This window comes from Hyperolius riggenbachi, chromosome 8 (genome assembly GCF_040937935.1).
Source record: "Hyperolius riggenbachi isolate aHypRig1 chromosome 8, aHypRig1.pri, whole genome shotgun sequence".
In the NCBI taxonomy this organism is placed as follows: domain Eukaryota; kingdom Metazoa; phylum Chordata; class Amphibia; order Anura; family Hyperoliidae; genus Hyperolius; species Hyperolius riggenbachi.
The window spans coordinates 286,270,586-286,292,515 of NC_090653.1; the positions used below are offsets into that span (position 1 = coordinate 286,270,586).

The 21,930-nt window shown below is 45.9% G+C and overlaps 1 protein-coding gene across 1 annotated transcript in view; it reads left to right on the forward strand.

The window, feature by feature from the left end:
* QSOX2 (quiescin sulfhydryl oxidase 2) overlaps positions 1 to 21,930 on the forward strand; it is a 70,145-nt gene that overhangs the window by 13,234 nt on the left and 34,981 nt on the right. Inside the window, exons 2-7 of the mRNA XM_068249101.1 lie at positions 7,580 to 7,680; positions 8,484 to 8,532; positions 15,483 to 15,585; positions 16,179 to 16,269; positions 18,533 to 18,678; positions 20,175 to 20,318. Coding sequence (XP_068105202.1) covers positions 7,580 to 7,680; positions 8,484 to 8,532; positions 15,483 to 15,585; positions 16,179 to 16,269; positions 18,533 to 18,678; positions 20,175 to 20,318 — 634 coding nt within the window. The remainder of the gene's footprint in view (positions 1 to 7,579; positions 7,681 to 8,483; positions 8,533 to 15,482; positions 15,586 to 16,178; positions 16,270 to 18,532; positions 18,679 to 20,174; positions 20,319 to 21,930) is intronic.

Sequence of the window (21,930 nt, forward strand, 5' to 3'; positions counted from 1 at the left end):
ACCTAATATGCTTAATTGGTAGTAGGCTTTCGAGCCTATACAGCTTGGAGTAAGACAATATGCATAAAGAGGATGATGTGGTCAAAATACTAATTTGCCTAATAATTCTGCACTCCCTGTACTGGGAGCAACTATGCTAGCTATCTATACTGGGAGGCACCTATAATGGGGGCAACTATACTAGCCATCTATACTGGGATGAACCTATACCCATACTGGGGGCAACTATACTGGCTACCTATACTTGAGGCATCTACCTGACTAACCTATACTGGGGCACTAATAGCTGGCCAGTTTGGGTGTTGGCCAGCCAGATCCCAAAGTTTTCAGGTCCTTCAGACTTCCCTCACTACTACGTTGCCCCCCGTTGCTGAGCGCCATAGCCCCTGAACAAGCATACAGCATATCAGGTGCTCTGACTGGAGTGTGACTGGATTAGCTGCATGCTTGTTTCAGGTGTGTGATTCAGACACTACTGCAGCCAAAGGGATCAACAGGACAGCCAGGCAACTGGTATTGTTTAACAGGAAATAAATATGGCAGCCTCTGTATCCCTCTCAGTTCAGGTGAGCTTTAAACATGCACTTCTTTTCTTGCATAACTTTTTTACTGTTCTAGTTTGTAATTGTTTTTAAAAGTCTGCATGCCAAACGCCCAATGGGGCGGTGTTCACTGTAACCGTCATGGCAGAGGGTAGCTGGCTTATCCCAGATGGTGCCCAGTGACAGGGTGGCATTGTTAGGCCACATTAACATATTAGGAGCAGAGGCGGCTGTGACCGTCAGGGCTAGGGAAGGGGGAGGAGAGGGGGTACTCGCCGGCAGTGAAAGGGCCCCCCCCCCCTCCCCCCAGCACATGCTTGTATTCTCCTGCAGGCAGTGCGGGACTTTGTGCGTTGCAGAGTAGTCAGTTACATCTATTGTCTGCACCTCAATGGCCGCCCATCTGTCCAGGGATACCTCCAGTGCTCTCAGCTGTCACTGCTTGCTGTAACGGCCTCCTCTCCCCGCTGCGACAAATGCCAAACTTCCAGGGCCTGCCAAAATGTATTGCTTGAGTGAGGAAGGCCTCTGTCAGATTATCGCAATCTCTGTATCTTGTCTTTACTTCCTGTTCTGTGACTTAACGGTCAAGTTAAAGAAAACCTGAATTGAAAAAGAAAAGTCAGAACATACACACACATCATACTTACCTCCAGTGTAGTCTGCTCCTCAATCTTTCTCCTTTCCTGCATCCTGTTTGTCCTCTGTGATCAATGGAATTCTCCATCCTCCATTTTGAAAATGGCCATTACCCCATAACCGCTTCCTGGTCAGCACACTGTTATACTGTAATATCGCCTACATAAGCCATAGGGAAACATGCACATTACCTTGCTCATCAGTTGTCCTTTCAGTTATAACTGATATGTAACTGACAGCAACTGATATATTTCAGTTCTGACAAGATTTTGTCAGAACTGGAAGGGATCGCTGTAAGAAGAAAATGGTGGGTTTCTGAGAGGAACTGATGGCGAGGCAACTATGTAATCTTACTTTGCAGGTACACTGTGTGTTTATTTTAAATAATTTTACTCTGTTCAGGTTCCCTTAAAAGAAATTCTGTAGCTAAACAAAAAAGTCTGATATTTATGGAGAGTTAGGGCTCAGCCACACTATAAGCGCTTTTCCGAGCGCTTGTGATTGACACTTTCTGAGTGCTTTTTAAAAATCGCTCCCTTTCACGTTCATTAAAATCGTGGTAAAATTGCATCGAGTATACAAAAATTGCGGCGATTTTTTTTTTAATTTTTTTTATTTTTTTTTTAAATTTATTTATTTATTTTTTTTAAATGATTTTTTACCGCGATTTTAATGAAGGTAAATGGAGCGATTCTTAAAAAGCGCTCAAAAAGCGCTAATCAATCACAAGCGCTCTGAAAAGAGCTTCTAGTGTGGCTGAGCCCTTAAAGTGACTCTGTAACAAAAATTACAACGTTTTTTCTACCTTCCTACAAGTTCCTAAACCTATTCTAATGTGATCTGGCTTGCTGCAGCTCTTTCTACTATAACCATCTCTGTAATAAATCAATGTATCTTTCCCCTGTCAGACTTGTCGGCCTGTGTCTGGAAGGCTGCCAAGTTCTTCAGTGTTGAACTGTTCCTCTATGCACACTCCAGTGTGTGTTTTATTTACATAAGCCAGCAGCTTCTCTGCTATCTTATCAGTGATAGAAGAGAGCTGGATAAAAATCCTCCTCTGTTAGGCTGTGAAAGGAGCTGGTCTGTCACATACTAAGGAATTAACCACATAGGCAGAGCTGTCTGCAGGAAGCCTGTAATGTTCAGTGCATGAGAGAAGCTGGGGACAGAAGGTAAACACACACAAGTGATCTCTTGAGATTCAGAAGTTAGGCTGTATACAGCCTGCTTGTGTATGGATGTATTTTCTATGTGTGAACATACTGTACATCAACCTACTTCCTGTTTTGGTGGCCATTTTGTTTGTTTATAAACAAACTTTTTAAAACAGTTTTTGACTACTTTTAATGCGGCGGGGAGCGGTGAAATTGTGACAGAGGGTAATAGGAGATGTCCCCTAACACACTGGTATGTTTACTTTTGTGCGATTTTAACAATACAGATTCTCTTTAATGTGCGTACACACGTCCAACTTTGTGCCTGTCATTTGGATCGGTCATTTGAAGTACTTGTCAGGCAAACATGTCATTTAAAAGTCACATACTCATGTCCAACAAAGAGGCCGACAAACTGATTTACATGTCTGACACACTAGATGTTCCAGCATAAAAGACCTGCATCATCACGTTGATAGAAATCCTGGTACACTGCACCTCTACACGCATGCGCCGACTAATTAGTTGGTCAAACAACCGCTGGTCGTGTGTACGCATGTACGGATCTGTCATTTGAAGTTGGGTGACAACTTGGTCAGAAAAGTTGGATGTGTGTACGCGCTTTAAGGCTCTGGATTTCCTTTCCCCCGGTAGATTAAAGCTGCCACCAGGAGACTTCTGTAGCCAGAGTGCTCCCAAAGATGGGCATCTCCGTACTGCGCATGTGCAAGTGAGTGTGCGCATGTGCAGCATGGAGCCGCCTATCTTCCGGAGCACTCGGACACAAGGGCGCCTGTGTAAGAGTGTGCGCATGTGCAGCATGGAGCCGCCTATCTTCCGGAGCACTCGGACACAAGGGTGCCTGTGTAAGGGAGTGTGCGCATGTGCAGTATGGAGCCGCCTGTCTTCCGGAGCACTCTGGGACATAAGGGTGCCTGTGTAAGGGAGTGTGCGCATGTGCAGTATGGAGCCGCCTGTCTTCCGGAGCACTCTGGGACATAAGGGTGCCTGTGTAAGGGAGTGTGCGCATGCACAGTATGGAGCGCCTGTCTTCCGGAGCACTCGGACACAAGGGTGCCTGTGTAAGGGAGTGTGGGCATGCGCAGTATGGAGCGCTGTCTTCCGGAGCACTCGGACACAAGGGTGCCTGTGTAAGGGAGTGTGCGCATGTGCAGCATGGAGCCGCCTATCTTCCGGAGCACTCGGACACAAGGGTGCCTGTGTAAGGGAGTGTGCGCATGTGCAGTATGGAGCCGCCTGTCTTCCGGAGCACTCTGGGACATAAGGGTGCCTGTGTAAGGGAGTGTGCGCATGTGCAGTATGGAGCCGCCTGTCTTCCGGAGCACTCTGGGACATAAGGGTGCCTGTGTAAGGGAGTGTGCGCATGTGCAGTATGGAGCCGCCTGTCTTCCGGAGCACTCTGGGACATAAGGGTGCCTGTGTAAGTGAGTGTGCACATGTGCAGTATGGAGCCGCCTGTCTTCCGGAGCACTCTGGGACATAAGGGTGCCTGTGTGAGGGAGTGTGCGCATGTGCAGTATGGAGCCGCCTGTCTTCCGGAGCACTCGGACACAAGGGCGCCTGTGTAAGTGAGTGTGCACATGTGCAGTATGGAGCCGCCTGTCTTCCGGAGCACTCGGACACAAGGGCGCCTGTGTAAGTGAGTGTGCGCAGTATGGAGCGCTGTCTTCCGGAGCACTCGGACACAAGGGTGCCTGTGTAAGTGAGTGTGCACATGTGCAGTATGGAGCCGCCTGTCTTCCGGAGCACTCGGACACAAGGGTGCCTGTGTAAGTGAGTGTGCACATGCGCAGTATGGAGCCGCCTGTCTTCCGGAGCACTCGGACACAAGGGCGCCTGTGTAAGGGAGTATGCGCAGTATGGAGCGCTGTCTTCCGGAGCGCTCGGACACAAGGGCGCCTGTGTAAGGGAGTATGCGCAGTATGGAGCGCTGTCTTCCGGAGCACTCGGACACAAGGGCGCCTGTGTAAGGGAGTATGCGCAGTATGGAGCGCTGTCTTCCGGAGCACTCGGACACAAGGGTGTCTGTGTAAGGGAGTATGTGCAGTATGAAGCGCCTGTCTTCCAGAGCACTTGGGCACAAGGGTGCCTGTGTAAGGGAGTATGCGCAGTATGGAGCGCTGTCTTCCGGAGCACTCGGACACAAGGGTGCCTGTGTAAGGGAGTGTGCGCATGCGCAGTATGGAGCGCTGTCTTCCGGAGCACTCGGACACAAGGGTGCCTGTGTAAGGGAGTGTGCGCATGCGCAGTATGGAGCGCCTGTCTTCCAGAGCACTTGGACACAAGGGTGCCTGTGTAAGGGAGTATGCGCATGCGCAGTATGGAGCGCCTGTCTTCCGGAGCACTCGGACACAAGGGCTTCTGAATGAAGGTAAGTACGGAGATAGATAGATAGATAGATATAATTTTTTTTTCTTCTTCTTTCTTCAAATTTACTAATATGAATACGTTGATTACTAGATTTTCCTGTACGATCGGCCATTCGATCATCTTATCTCGTTTCTCCTACTCTGTTCTTATCTAGCATCCTTTAACCACTTCAGCCTACAGCTTTGAAAATCGTATACATCCGAGCAATGTTCACCTCCCATTCATTCACTAATAACTTTATCGCTACTTATCAAAATTAATTGATCTATATCTTGTTTTTTCCACCACTAATTAGGCTTTCTTTAGGTAGTACATTTTGCTTAGAATTATTTTTTTTTTAAATCCATCTTAACAGGAAAATTAAGATAGAAATGGAAAAAAATTCATTATTTCTCAGTTTTTGGCCATTATAGTTTAAAATTAATACATGCTACAGTAATTAAAACCCATGTATTGTATGTGCCAATTTGTCCCAGTTATTACACCGTTTAAATTATGTCTCTATTACAATTTATGGCGCCGATATTTTATTTAGAAATAAAGGTGCATTTTTTCAATTTGCGTCCATCACTATTTACAAGCTTATAATTTAAAAAAAAAAATTTTTTTTTTTTTTAATACAAAAATGTATTTGGGTAATTTTAGTTTGTGAGGTAAATAGCTAATTTTAGATGTAATATAATGTAATTTTTTTATTTAATAAAGGTATGTGGGTGCAGTTTCTATTTGGCCACAAGATGGCCACATTAAAAAATTCCTGGATGCGAACGATCGCGCATCCAGGAAGTATAAAGAGGCTGGGGAGACTCTGTACGGGCAGAAATACCGCGCTCTCTGATGAGAAAGCGTCGGTATTTCTGCCGGGGACTTAGATCGGTGAATGGGAATTATATTCCTATTCACTGATCGGGGGGGGGGGGGGGGGGGCAGCGGGAGCGTGCGCCCGATCGCGCGCACCACACGGCTGCAGCAGCAGTACCTATCTGGACGGATATATCCGTCCAGATATGGCGATGTGGTTGAAGGGGAGCTTCAGCCTAAACAAACATACTGTCATTAAGTGGCATTCGTTTTGTTAATTAAAATATAGGTAATATAATCTCTTACCCACCCGGTTTTAAAAGAACAGGCAAATGTCTGATTTTATGGGGGCAGCCATCTTTTTGGTTGAAAGGAGGTGACGGGAGCATTATTATTATTATTTAGTATTTATTTAGCGCCGACATCTTCCGCAGCGCTGTAACTGTCCCTCAGAGGGACTCGCAATCTAATCCCTACTACAGTCATATGTCTATGTATGTATCATGTAGTGTATGTATTGTAGTCTAGGGACAATTTTTGGGGAAGCCAACTAACTTATCTGTATGTTTTTGGGATGTGGGAGGAAACCGGAGTGCCCGGGGGAAACCCTCGCAGACACGGGGAGAACATACAAACTCCTTGCAGATCTTGACCTGGCTGGGATCCGAACCGGGGACTCAGCACTGCAAGGCGATAACCACTGCGCCACCGTGCTGCCCAGCATGAGACAATTCCAACTGTCCTGTGTCCTGATCACCCCTCCTAGCTGCACACGCTAGGCTTCAAATCTCGGGCAGTTTTCTTCTGTGCAGCTAAAAATGAGGCTTGGGTTAGAAAAACAAAGTTCCGATGTTGTGAAACTGTTAAACACCAAGCCTTTTCAGTGCTGCCGAGTACATTTTTAGGCTGGAGGTTCACTTTAACTGAAAGGGATATGGATTTCATTTTGAACAATACCAGTTGCCTGGCAATCCTACTGATGTCTGCATTTGTGGCTGAATCACACCCTGAAACAAGCATGCAGCTAATCCAGTCTGACTTCAGTCAGAGCACCTGATCTGCATGCTTGTTGAGGGGCTATGGCTAAAAGTATTAGAGACACAGGATCAGCAGGGGAGTCGGGCAACTGGTATTATTTTAAAAATCAAAATCCATATCCTTCTCAGTTTAGGTTCACTTTAAAGTGGAGCTGAACTCTTGCACAGGACAGAAGGAAAACAGAGAGAAATGCACTCTGTATATATTTAGAGAGTTTAGTCTGTCTAATTCTCCATCATCTGTTACTAATCACAACTGTAATTTGATCTCTCAGCTCTGTCAGCTGGCTGCCTTGGCAAAGCAGCTCATTTGTAAACACAGGGTGTTAACTCTTGTCTGCATACATGAAGGCAGGAAGTAGACACCCTGCAGATTTATTGCAGGATTTCTATCAGCTGTAACAAAGAAATGTTTTTTGTTTAAAGGTTATTATGCTGTTGCTTTTCTTTTAGTGCAGAGAGAACGTTCTGAGTTCAGGTCCATTTAATGACTTGGTCTTGCATGCAGATTTTATGCTAATTGTATGCAGTTTGGCACTGAACCAGTGAAAGCACCTTGCAGTTGGGATTGGTTTTCACCTGGCCGTATATAAGTTGTATGTGTGCGGCTGTAAGCGATCCCTTTAGTGTTTTGCTGATCATAGCAGGCTTGCAGCGTTGGGTTTCTGCTGTATTTGTCTAGCATTTGATACGCACGTAGTCTTGTGTTATGTAACAGGTTGGGAGTTGTTGTTCCGGCACTGAACACACAGATATCTGGCGGATGCAGGCGAATCTGCTGCAGCGCTCTGGTTTCACAGACATCTGGAGGTATTAGCTGTACCTGTGTTGTGACATCAGAGCGAGGATCCACGTAGACCTTTTTATGTCTTGCGGTTATTCGATAGGGTGTCGCAACCGCTAAAATGACACATTATCTAATGACTTTGTGACTATGCCTCGGGTAACCGGAGACGCGGGCTGTCATAAGATTGTAGATTCACCGCTAAAACCTCCCTAATTTCTCTATTTCCAGACTGGCATCCGGCAATAAAAATCGGGGTGTTAAACTGCGCCAACGAGGAGAACACTGCCATCTGCAAAGACTACGGCGTGCAATTCTATCCCACCTTCCGGGTAAATGACTGTGGCCATTTTATGCATGTTTGTTTTATGTACGGTACATAACGCCATTTTTTTTTAATCGCTAAGAAAGAACTGCAGTTGCTAGAGAGAGAGTAAAATGAATGCTCTTTACCGTTAAAAAGTACCGTATGTTTTACCATTAAATAGCATCCCTCCCATTTCCCTGTGGTCATGTGATTATGCCTACAAGAAGCTGCTGCCTCTGATACATTCTGGGAGTGCTACCACTGGTTATTTCTCCCAGCATGCATCTGAGTTTGCAACTTCCTGTAGGCATAATCATGTGACTACAGTCCAGAGGAAAAGGAAGGTTTTTTGTTTTTTTTAAAGGGGGTTGTTACTCCAAATAGAAAAAATTACCTAAAAATAGTGCCCAAATATATATGTAAACCATTTATTGTTCTTAAATAAGTCCTGACTTAACCCCCAATTATTATTTTTTTAATATATTTTTTTTTTTTTTATAGCTACAGTGACAAGCTTATCTCGAAATGCAAATTTAAACTTCCTACTTCAGATAAGATAATGACACCTGAATCTCCCCTCCTTTTGAAGAATTTACACAGCGATATAAAGCCTGCTAAAATGCAGTCATTTTGGTATTTAGTGATCGGTTTTCTCAAATGTTTCTGCAGCTAAAAATCCTGTCTTGATATTTAAAGAACATTGCCAGCAGCATAATAAAGGAAAGCCGTACCCAGTATCAGTATAGTGTTCATAATGCAGTGGTCATTGAGTATATGTAGCGTGTGTTTGTTTCAATCTGATAATTTGAAATCTTTTTTTTCTTATAGTTTTTCGGTGCTTTTACAAGGGAGTTCACACAAGGTGAAAACTACAAAGGTAAGCTTCATACAGAACAGAGAAGGATGTTTAGTAGAGCAGCAGAGTATGTGAAACTCCTATCGATTATCCCTTTGATTCCTGGCACATTTTATGACTGCAATCAAATCTGCCAGAGATTGGTGGCCGACCAAGTGCAACTCCGATCGATTTTCGGCCGAAATAGACTGATGGGACTTGACGGAAGATCCAAATTGATTAGCGGCTTGGCGGCAGTTTGGCAGTGTTCTCCCCAGGCTCTTTTAGCTGGGTGCTCCACCCGGCTAGTTTTGGTGATCACCCGGCTGTTATCGGCTGACCACCTCCTATTCTGTAAGCAGAGTTGAGCAGAGAAGCGCCGGCCCTGTATTCTCTCATCTCACCCCACCCGGCTACTGTTTCATGCCAAAAAACTTCTGGGGAGAACACTGGTTTGGTATTTAATGCTGAAATCTATTGAATCTGTTCTATTCTATATGCAGTGTGTAGAAGGCATAGATCTTGCTCTGATCAGATTCTGATTTGAGAAGGAGCCACCTTTAGACCACATCAGGTGCCCATCTATTAGATTTAAAGAGAAACTCCGACCAAGAATTGAACTTTATCCCAATCAGTAGCTGATACCCCCTTTTACATGAGAAATCTATTCCTTTTCACAAACAGACCATCAGGGGGCGCTGTATGACTGATATTGTGGTGAAACCCCTCCCACAAGAACCTCTGAGGACCGTGGTACTCCTGGCAGTTTCCTGTCTGTTAACCTTGTTGCATTGTGAGAAATAGCGGTTTACAGCTGTTTCCAACTGCCAAAAAAACATGCAGCAGCTACATCACCTGCCAACAGTAAAATATCACCATGTGATAAATGTCAGACTGTAAATCAGGGATTTAAAATATTTTACAATGGGCAAACACTGACTAAATCATTTATACATAATTATTGTAAAAATTAAAGGAGAACTGTAGTGAGAGGTATATGGAGGCTGCCATATTTATTTCCTTTTAAGCAATACCAGTTGCCTGGCTGCCGCGCTGGTCCTCTGCCTTTAATACTTTTAGCCCTAGACCCTGAACAAGCATGCAGCAGATCAGGTGTTTCTGACACTTGTCACATCTGACAAGATTAGCTGCATCATGCTTGTTTCTGGTGTGATTCACACTACTGCAGGCAGATGGCTCAGCAGGGCTGCCAGGCAACTGGTATTGCTTAGAAGGAAATCAATATGGCAGCCTCCATATACCTCTCATTACAGATCTCCTTTAAGCACTTTTATTACATTATTTTCACTGGAGTTCCTCTTTAAGGCTCGTACACACTTCCAGTTATTCCACCCAATTTGTCTCTGAATTTGGTCTGTTGGACGATAGTTGAGCGTGTGTATTTGTGGTGAACGATTAGACGAGCGACTGATAACAGGCAGTTTGTCCGATCCGATATCGTGCAGTTGGCCACGGCTGTACTTGGCGTGAATGCAGCCATGTCGTTCAGTCTGTCATTTTGCTGTCGCGCACAGTATGCAGTCGGTCGTTCAGTTGGCCGGTGAGCGGTTTGTCATGGTGTTGTACATGTGTATGAGACTTTATGGGTGCTTTAAAGGACAACTGAAGCCAGAGGGATATGGAGGCCGACATAGTTCTTTCCTTTTAGGCAATACCAGTTGCCTGGCTGCCCTGCTGATCCTCTGCCTCGGCTTTCAGCCACAGCCCTTCAACAAGCATGCCTCTAATAATTCTAGCCGTAGCCCCTGAACAAGTATGCAGCAGATCAGGTGACTGAAGTGTGACTGGATTAGCTGCATGCTTGTTTCTGGTGTGATACAGACACTACTGCAGCCAAAGCGATTAGCAGGGCTGCCAGGCAACTGGTATTGTTAAACAGGAAATGAATATGGCAGCCAATATATCACTCTTCAGGTGTCCTTTAATTAATTTATCCAAAACAAAAGGTAGGCAGTCTCATGAGTTCAGAAAATGCATATAACGGAAGTCCAAACATAAGCTGTGTACAGTAGGGAGGTAAGGTGGCCACATATCTAGCGATAATGGGCAGATTCGACCAAGAGACCAATCTGATGAGAGAGATCTGCCAGCTGCCCATACACCACAGGCCAATTCCCGGCCTTCCGGGAATCGGCCTTGTTCTGCATCCTCTACCCCGACGCTGTCCCCCCAATGTAAATGTCCCCCCGGTGCCCTGTGTAAAGTATACATTACCTGTCCGGGGCCTGCGCTTGTCCCCCGCTGCCTCCAGGATCTCTCCTCTGCATACACGACTGTATACTTTACACGGGGCATCAGGGGTTTCATCAATCCTCCTGAAATTGCTCGCTGTTTGCGCCACGCACCGACCGAGCAAGTCGGCCCAACGTCTTGCAGCATGCTCGATCCGAGAATGTTTTCACCCACAAATTGGTCGCTTGGTTGGTCAGGCTTGCACTTGACCTGCACCGATTTTAATACAATTCGATTATTACAATCAAATCGGATGGTCGATCGGCCGCCAAGTCACCTGATGTATGGCTAACTTTAAGAGGGTAAACTGTCAGAACTGTTCTTTCTCCTTTATCTCTGATCCATTTATCATCAGGCAGGGAAAAGGTTGGTCCTTCTGATATCATTGAGGAAAGTTTATACATAATGTACATATGAGACAATGAGCTGCTGCAAGTAAACAGATCGTTCAGTCTTCACATACAATACAATGGAGAGATTTCCAGAGTTTAAACAGATACCTATAACAATTGGAGTCTGGGCAAACAATTAACTGTACAAAGAGACTAATGTTTAAATTATTGTACGTTGGAGTAAAACACCAAATAAGGGAATCCACATTAATCATTACAAAGAGACTAAAGGTGGCCATACACTGGTCGATTTGCCACCAGATCGACCAGCAGATAGATCCCTCTGTGATCGAATCTGATCAGAGAGGGATCGTATGGCTGCCTTTACTGCAAACAGATTGTATATCGATTTCACTATGAAACCGTTCACAATCGGTGGTGGTGGTGGTGCTGCCGCCGCTGCTGCCCCCCCTCCCCCTCGCATACATTACCTGATCCAGCCAGCGGGAGTCCCCCGGTCTCCGCTGCCTTCTTCTCCGCGCTGGGCTCCGGGTGGCTTCACTGAACTTCCTGTCCAGGGGAAGTTTAAAGGGAAACTTAAGTCAAGTATAAAAAATGAGATTAACTCACCTGGGGCTTCCCTCAGCCCCCAGCAGCCGATCAGTGCCCTCGCAGCCCCGCTCTGACGCTCCAGGACCCGCCGGCGAACACTTCCGGTTTGGCCGTCACCGGCCGACAGGCATGGGAACGCGAGTGATTCTTCGTGTTCCCAGCCTGTATATCACCCCCTATGCTGCTATTGCGGCCAGCTGGTCGAGAAGTGACCGCGGAGACACGCGCCGGCGGAAAAAGTAATGTATTACCGCTGTCGTCGGACATTTGAACGCCGCTATCGACGCACGCCTGACCTGCTGGCGATCGACCGGAACGATAGATTTCGGATGGAAATCGGTCGTTCGGTCAGCGTTTGCGCAACGATTTCACAGCAGATTTGATCACAGTGATCGAATCTGCTGTATATCGGCGGGAAAATCGTTAAGTGTTTGGGCCCCTTAATTCTAGGTACACACGATACAATTTTCTGGCAGATTTACATGCTAAATCGATTTTTTTTTTTTTTTTTACAACATGTCTATTCTGAATTTGTCTAATCTGAATTTCGATTGACTTTTCCGATCGATTTTCGTTCACTTTTATGGAAATTGATTGGAGAATCAATCGAAATTCAGATCAGACATGCTAGAAAAAATTGATCTGCCAGGTAAATCTGCCAGAAAATTGTATCGTGTGTACCTAGCATAAAGGTAGCCAATCAACCCTCCGATTCAATTATTACAATCGAATCGGATAAAAATTAGTGCTGCAAAGTACATGCCCAATTGACAATGCTGCAAAATGTCGGGCTGTCGTTCGGTTGTGCGGCAGTATCAGCCAGCGATATCCAGACAAGTGGCGAAAGCCCTGATGCTGTGCGTGCGAGAGAAATCGCTGCTGGGAGACTTGAGCGCAGGATACAGCCGATATACAGCTCCCCCTGCTCCTGCACAAGTCCTGGCGGCGATAATTACTATTCCCCCTCCAGGCCGCCATGGATGGTGGGGAATGGTGTAATTCAGCTTCCAGGCTATTGCTGGAAGCCGAATTTACAAGTAACTTCAGCTCCATCTTCTGACGGCGCCAAAGTTACTCATTGTGCGGTGCTATAGCTGTAATACCTAATACGGTCTATGGTGGCGCCGGCTGCACCCTAATCTCCTCCGCTCTAATAAACGTGCTCGCGATGCTGTCCCTTAAATTGTCAATGTGCCCCTATTGGTGCTGCGTGCACTTCACATTACCTGTCCATGGCCACCGCTGGTTCCAAGCTCTGTCCTCCAGCAGATCTGCAATAGAAAGGCAGGAACTGGTTTGTCTAGTAAAGAGACTTGCTCAATTAATACAAATATGACTAGCTTTCAGCATTACTGTAAATATGATGCATTGATACAGCCATGGTTGTTAAGCTTAAAGGGAACCTAAACTGAGAAGGATATGGATTTTTCCTTTTAAAATAATACCAGTTGCCTGACTCTCCTGCTGATCCTGTGTCTCTAATACTTTTAAGGCTCATACACACATCAGACCATAGTCTTTTGAAAATGAAAGATCACAGACCAATTTTACCCCCTTCCATGTAGTATGAGAGCCATACTCTACACAGTCTATTCTATGGAGCTGAACTCCCCATCAGACAGAAATCTTACCCCCTTCCATGTAGTATGAGAGCCACACCTACACAGTCTATTCTTTGGAGCTGCACTCCCCATCAGAAAGAAATCTTACCACCTTCCATGTAGTATGAGAGCCACACCTACACAGTCTATTCTATGGAGCTGCACTCCCCATCAGACAGAGATCTTACCTCCTTCCATGTAGTATGAGAGCCACACCTACACAGTCTATTCTATGGAGCTGCACTCCCCATCAGACAGAAATCTTACCCCCTTCCATGTAGTATGAGAGCCACACCTACACAGTCTATTCTATGGAGCTGCACTCCCCATCAGACAGAAATCTTACCCCCTCCCATGTAGTATGAGAGCCATACTCTACACAGTCTATTCTATGGAGCTGAGCTCCCCATCAGACAGAAATCTTACCCCCTTCCATGTAGTATGAGAGCCACACCTACACAGTCTATTCTATGGAGCTGCACTCCCCATCCGACAGAAATCTTACCCCCTTCCATGTAGTATGAGAGCCATACCTACACAGTCTATTCTATGGAGCTGCACTCCCCATCAGACAGAGATCTTACCCCCTTCCATGTAGTATGAGAGCCACACCTACATAGTCTATTCTATGGAGCTGCACTCCCCATCAGACAGAAATCTTACCCCCTTCATGTAGTATGAGAGCCATACCTACACAGTCTATCCTATGGAGCTGCACTCCCCATCAGACAGAAATCTTACCTCCTTCCATGTAGTATGAGAGCCATACTCTGCAGAGTCTATTCTATGGAGCTGAACTCCCCATCAGATAGAAATCTTTGCAAGATGCTGCACACACAGATGCTGTACAGACACAAAAGATCAGTATCTGCAAAAGATCTGTTCCTGCCAAAGATCCGTTCCTGCAAAATGCATTCATAGTCTATGAGATCTGCAGATCATCATACACACCTTGTTTAACTGACATTTATCTGCAGATCAGACAATCATCTGCAGATCTGAAAATCCATCCTGGTGGATCTGATTGCAGATGAATGTCTGTTAAACAAGGTGTGTATGAGATCTGCAGATATCATAGACTATGAATGCATTTTGCAGGAACGGATCTTTTGCAGGAACAGATCTTTTGCAGATACTGATCTTTTGTGTCTGTACAGCATCTGTGTGTGCAGCATCTTGCAAAGATTTCTATCTGATGTGGAGTGCAGCTCCATAGAATAGACTGTGTAGGTGTGGCTCTCATACTACATGGAAGGGGGTAAGATTTCTGTCTGATGGGGAGTTCAGCTCCATAGAAAATACTGTGAAGGTATGGCTCTCATACTACATGAAGGGTGGTAAGATTGGTCTGTGATCTTTCATTTTCCAAAGACTATGGTCTGATGTGTGTATGTGGCCTTAGCCACAGCCCCTCAACAAGCATGCAGATCAGTAGCTCTGACTGAAATCAGACTGGATTAGCTGCATGCTTGTTTCAGGTGTGTGATTCGGCCACTACTGCAGCCAAAGAGATCAGCAGGGCTGCCAGGCAACTGGTATAGTTTAAAAGGAAACATCCATATTCCTCTCAGTTAAGGTTCCCTTTAAAGTGAACCAGAGACGAAGCACCCTCATGTATTTCTCCATATATATCAGTGGGAACATTAGAGAAAACGCCTACCTTGCTCTCTGCTTCATCCTTCACTGCTCAGCCTGCTTGTTATCAGCCCTGATAAATTCCCCGATTGAGCACTCAGTCTGGCTTTGCTCAGGAATCGTTATAGCGGAGTCTGTCTTCTGTGCTGTCTTTTCAAGCCCAAGCCTGCCCCCTGCTGGCTGTGCTATAATGACTCAGCTATAATGATTCCTGAGCAAAGCCAGACTGAATGCTCAGTGGGGGATTTTATCAGGGCTGATAACAAGCAGGCTGAGCAGTGAAGGATGAAACAGAGAGCAGGGTAGGTGTTTTCTCTAATGTCACCACTGATATATATGGTAAAATACCTGAGGGTGCTTCGTCTCTGGTTCACTTTAAAACAGTTTGTCTTCTGTATTCCCGTAGAAAGCTTAATTGACACAAGATTGATTGTTGTAGTCTGCTGTGTTTTTTTCCACTCTTTTCAGGTGTAGTGTATTTTGTGTGTGACCGCTGTTTGCTGCGATCTTTGCTGTGTACAGAAGAATTTATTCTTTATCATGTTCTCTTAATTCTCAGATTCCAACAGAGAGGTGCAGACGGTCCGACAAGTGATAATAGATTATCTGCAGTCCTCTGGGGAGCACCAACCTCGACCTCTTCCATCTCTTCAGCCAATCGGGTGAGGCTTTTTATCATAACTCTATTAGGGTATGCATCAGAGCCAGTTCACTAAGGTGTCTGCTTGTGTGTCGGACAAACGCCTGCAGAAAAGCATTTTACATTTCCGGGAGGCTTTTGGCAGCATCTGGCATTACCCCCACCCCCCTCCCCGCTGGAGGACTCTGAGCAATGGTAGTAAGTGATCATGGAAGCAGCTAAAAATTTGGTTGAGTGGGAATCTTCTGTGGCATCAATTTCTAGCAGGTTTGTTCAAATGTTTAACCGGGCTGGATATTGGTGGAAAAAATCAACAAGTAAATTGCCAACTTTAGCAATAGAATTCTGTCTCTGTAGCTGAAAAAGGCGGTATACCTAGGATGGTTGGGCCAAAAGCAATGAGGACACCACCCTCCAAGTCTATACAAACACCGCCATGTCCCAGATAACGCTATTATTTATTAGATGATCAAAAAAAGGGAAACTTCACATTTTTTTATCATTTAATATTCCTTTTTTCCTCCCGGTATTGCAGTGAGGCCGAGTGTGTGAGCGTAAACTGACTACCGCCGCGCCGCGACTAATCGTTACACTTCTTCCTTCTCTGCATTCCAGGCCAGCCGACATCACTGCCCTCCTCAACAAACCGGAATCGCACTACACCGCCATTATCGTGGAGGATGAGCGCTCCTATATTGGACGAGAGGTGAGCTGCACTTTATCTCCTCTTCCTCTGAATCGCTGCGATTTATCATGCCTAGTACACACCATGCAACTTTACGTCTGGTTGGCGGTCGAATCGTTTTTTAAATTCGACAAGTCCGATTGTTTTTCTGATGGATTCTCTAATCACTTCTATGCAAAAGCGATCAAAAAAAGATGGGAAATCAGATTGGACCTGTCGGAAATTGGCAAGAAAATCTGCGGGCATTCTTACAATTAGTGATTCGAAAAATGAGTTTGGGCTGAAATGCTAAACCAGCCTGCGTAAGTGTGTACTCCTTCCTGTCACATCTGGGGTTCCCCACACCTTATCCAATATTGATTGGTCGATTTTACCACCTCTGTAGAACACTACGAACAGATCGTGCAGTTAAAGGGATACTGTAGGGGGGTCGGGGGAAAATGAGCTGAACTTACCCGGGGCTTCTATTGGTCCCCCGCGGACATCCTGTGCCCGCGCAGCCACTCCCCAATGCTCCGGCCCCGCCTCCGGTTCACTTCTGGAATTTCAGACTTTAAAGTCTGAAAACCACTGCGCCTGCTTTGCTGTGTCCTCAATCCCGCTGATGTCATCAAGAGCGCACAGCGCAGGCCCAGTATGGTCTGTGTCTGCGCAGTACACTCCTGGTGACATCAGCGGGAGCGAGGACACGGGCGTGCAGGCGCAGTGGTTTTCTGACTTTAAAGTCAGAAATTCCAGAAGTGAACCGGAGGCGGGGCCGGAGCATCGGTGAGTGGCTGCGACAACACAGGATGTCTGCGAGGGACCGTTAAAAGCCCCGGGTAAGTTCAACTCATTTTCCCCCCGACCCCCCTACAGTATCCCTTTAAGCTCTCATACTTCATAGAAGTGATAAAAATAACCAATCAAAATTGGATGTGTGTACACACCCTAAAACTCAGAGTATCCATCTTTTTGTTTTCAGCTGTTCCAAACAACAGAATGCATTTGGCGTGTCCTTAGATGTGCATAGAAGCAATCGCTCACCTCAGTAGATTTAGGGAAGGGTTTTGATGACACAAATATTAAACTTCTTTATCTGTACAAAGTTCCCCCGGTGAAAAGATGGGAATTTGGGGGAGTTTTGGGCACCTAAAGGTCCCCATACATCTAGAATGAAAGGTGATCGACCAACCAATAGACACTTATTATATATAGACAGTATATTATAATATACTCTTTTTGAATTTGATCAGAGAGAGATCTGTTGGCTGCCCGTACACCGCAGACTGATTCCCGACAGACGGCCGAATGAAATATTTTGGCAATCAGTCTTGTGAAGCTGACTCGCTGCCCCGGCTGCTGTCCCCCCACTAGTGTACATGTAACCGCCCCTGTGCACTTACACTAATACTTTACATGTCCGGACTCCTCTTCCGTGTTACTGCACGTCAGGCGCATGTGTGAAGTCACACACACTCCGCAGCTCTGCGGTATATGTCAGAGCTATATAAATGTATAATAATAGTGTGGTGAGAACATTAGAGTGTAAGCTCCTCTGGTGCAGAGGCTGATGGGAATGGATCAGTGATCTCTGTACAGCGCTGTGGAATATGTCAGAGCTATATAAATGTATAATAATAATAGTGTGTGGCTGTGGTGGGGACATTAGAGTGTAAGCTCCTCTGGTGCAGAGACTGGTGGGAATGAATCAGTTATCTCTGTGCAGCGCTGTGGAATATGTCAGAGCTATATAAATGTATAGTAATAGTGTGTGACTGTGGTGGGGACATAAGAGTGTAAGCTCCTCTGGTGCAGAGACTGATGGGAATGGGTCAGTGATCTCTCTACAGCGCTGTGGAATATGTCAGAGCTATATAAATGTATAATAATAATAGTGTGTGACTGTGGTGGGGGCATTAGAGTGTAAGCTGGTGCAGAGACTGATGGGAATGGATAAGTGATCTCTGTACAGCGCTGTGGAATATGTCAGAGCTATATAAATGTATAATAATAATAGTGTGTGACTGTGGTGAGGACATTAGAGTGTAAGCTCCTCTGGTGCAGAGGCTGATGGGAATGGATCAGTGACCTCTGTACAGCGCTGTAGAATATGTCAGAGCTATATAAATGTATAATAAGTGTGTGACTGTGGTGAGGACATTAGAGTGTAAGCTCCTCTGGTGCAGAGGCTGATGGGAATGGATCAGTGATCTCTGTACAGCGCTGTGGTATATGTCAGTGTTATGCAGAGAGGTGCTGGTGGAGTTGGGTGAAGCTGACTCTGTCTGCCGCTCTCTCGCAGGTCATCTTGGACTTGATGCAGTACGAGAACATTGTGGTCCGCAGAGCGGTGAATTGGGAGAAGATGGTGTTGGAGACGCTCAGTATTGTCTCTGTTCCATCTTGTTACCTGATCTACCCCAACGGAACGCATGGATTAATTAACATGTAAGTAACTAAGTGTCTGTAAGAGATACCGGGCGCTTTCCTTACCTCTAAATGGAAGATCCGCGGCCTTTCTTATAGCTCGTCTCTCGGTCTACAGTTACTAATGAGAAGCGTTCTGACTCCAAAATGTCGCTAATGTTTTTATCTTTGTTTTCTTTCTTTTTTTTTCTTTTTTTCCACATCGGGGCTCTTTGTTGGAAACATACGAATACTGGGTAGGGCCTCCCTTTATTAGGAACACTATACTAATACTGGGCAGGGCCTCCCTTTATTAGGAACACTATACTAATACTGAGTAGAGCCTCCCTTTATTAGGAACACTATACTAATACTGGGTAGGGCCTCCCTTTATTAGGAACACTATACTAATACTGGGCAGGGCCTCCCTTTATTAGGAACACTATACTAATACTGAGTAGAGCCTCCCTTTATTAGGAACACTATAATAATACTGGGCAGGGTCTCCCTTTATCAGGAACACTATACTAATACTGGGCAGGGCCTCCCTTTATTAGGAACACTATACTAATACTGAGTAGAGCCTCCCTTTATTAGGAACACTATACTAATACTGGGCAGGGCCTCCCTTTATTAGGAACACTATACTAATACTGGGTAGGGCCTCCCTTTATTAGGAACACTATACTAATACTGGGCAGGGCCTCCCTTTATTAGGAACACTATACTAATACTGAGTAGAGCCTCCCTTTATTAGGAACACTATACTAATACTGGGCAGGGCCTCCCTTTATTAGGAACACTATACTAATACTGGGTAGGGCCTCCCTTTATTAGGAACACTATACTAATACTGGGCAGGGCCTCCCTTTATTAGGAACACTATACTAATACTGAGTAGAGCCTCCCTTTATTAGGAACACTATAATAATACTGGGCAGGGTCTCCCTTTATCAGGAACACTATACTAATACTGGGCAGGGCCTCCCTTTATTAGGAACACTATACTAATACTGAGTAGAGCCTCCCTTTATTAGGAACACTATACTAATACTGGGTAGGGCCTTCCTTTATTAGGAACACTATACTAATACTGGGTAGGGCCTCCCTTTATTAGGAACACTATACTAATACTGGGTAGGGCCTCCCTTTATTAGGAACACTATACTAATACTGAGTAGAGCCTCCCTTTATTAGGAACACTATACTAATACTGGGTAGGGGTCTCCCTTTATTAGGAACACTATACTAATACTGGGCAGGGCCTCCCTTTATTAGGAACACTATACTAATACTGGGTAGGGCCTCCCTTAGGAACACTATACTAATACTGGGTAGGGCCTCCCTTTATTAGGAACACTATACTAATACTGGGTAGGGCCTCCCTTTATTAGGAACACTATACTAATACTGAGTAGAGCCTCCCTTTATTAGGAACACTATACTAATACTGGATAGGGCCTCCCTTTATTAGGAAGTTGCAGGAATAGTCCAGTATATCTCCCAGAGACAGAAGAATAATGTATCTTTTCTTCTAGTGTGAAGCCATTGCGCTCTGTGTTCTCCTCACATCTGAAGTCTCTGCCCTCCGTACAGAAAAAGGCAGGAGCCCGCTCAGATTATCCCGCCAGGCTGGGCCCTGCGGACCCCAAACAGGATGTGGTCTGGAGGCATTATGACAAGTAAGTGATGTGTGTGTTTTCTGTAAGTGTGGTCCTGTTTTAAGCTGTACCAGCCTCACATGTCCTGAAATGAGACAACGGCCAGTCTGACAGAGCCGTAGCTTAGCCTGAGTGTTGGGAAGCAATAATCGGTTGACTTAAGGGCGGCCATTTTGTCAGCGCTCAGCTTAGACTGTTGTGTTAGACTGTTGTGTCTGAGTCTTGTGGCTATGATGCAGTTCCTGAGTAACGGCCAGTCTGACAGAGCCATAGCTTAGCCTGAGTGATGGGAAACAATAATGGGTTGACCTAAGGGCGGCCATTTTGTCAGCGCTCAGCTTAGACTGTTGTGTTAGACTGTTGTGTCTGAGTCTTGTGGCTATGATGCAGTTCCTGAGTAACGGCCAGTCTATCAAAGCCACAGCTTAGCCTGAGCATTAGGACACAATAATGGGTTGGCCGAAGGGTGGCCATTTTGTCTGCGCTCAGTCTAGATTGATGCTTCTGGGCCTCGCAGCAATGAGGTGGTTCCTTTATGCACAGCGTATCGCAGAACATCTGTAACTGGAGTATAACCAGCTGGGTCATGACGTGGTTAGTGGGGGCATTCAATGAAATGCTAAGGATTCAAGGTTGATGCAAATTTATGCAGTGCGGACATGGACCATTTCCAGGCTGCATACATTTTGCATAAAATTTGCATTAACATGGGATAATTGGCGTCCATCCATAGTGGTTAATTCTCCACAGCATCCTTCTCTATGTTCTTGAAACGTCAGACTCAGAAATGAGAATATTCAGCCAGTGAGATGATGTAGATGGGTTTGGATACAGGCACAATGGTCATGTGACCAGCATTTTGAGCTCTGTTTAAAGATGCCTGGGGGGGGGGGAGCTGGTGCTTTCAGCGCGCCGCGTAGCGCCTGACTTGGCCGTCGCTATGGAACCAGTGCTACAGTCCGCGCCCCTGCATGGGTAGTTTGGGGTTCCGGCGATCGATGGACCCGAATTACTTCTCCCTCCGAGATGCTACGACTCAGAGGGGAGATAGTATTTTATACAGCGTATATACGTGTGTCTTGTGGGAGGGAACCACATGTCCATAAAAGCTTAACCACCCTGGCGTTCTGATTAAATCGCCAGGGTGGCTGCGGGAGGGTTTTTTTTAAATAAAAAAAAAACTATTTCATGCAGCCAACTGAAAGTTGGCTGCATGAAAGCCCACTAGAGGGCGCTCCGGAGGCGATCTTCCGATCGCCTCCGGCGCCCAGAATAAACAAGGAAGGCCGCAATGAGCGGCCTTCCTTGTTTTGCTTATATCGTCGCCATAGCGACGAGCGGAGTGACGTCATCGACGTCAGCCGACGTCCTGACGTCAGCCGCCTCCGATCCAGCCCTTAGCGCTGGCCGGAACTTTTTGTTCCGGCTGCGCAGGGCTCAGGCGGCTAGGGGGGCCCTCTTTCGCCGCTGCTCGCGGCGAATCGCCGCAGAGCGGCGGCGATCAGGCAGCACACGTGGCTGGCAAAGTGCCGGCTGCGTGTGCTGCACTTTATTTGATAAAAATCGGCCCAGCAGGGCCTGAGCGGCAGCCTCCGGCGGTGATGGACGAGCTGAGCTCGTCCAGACCGCTCAG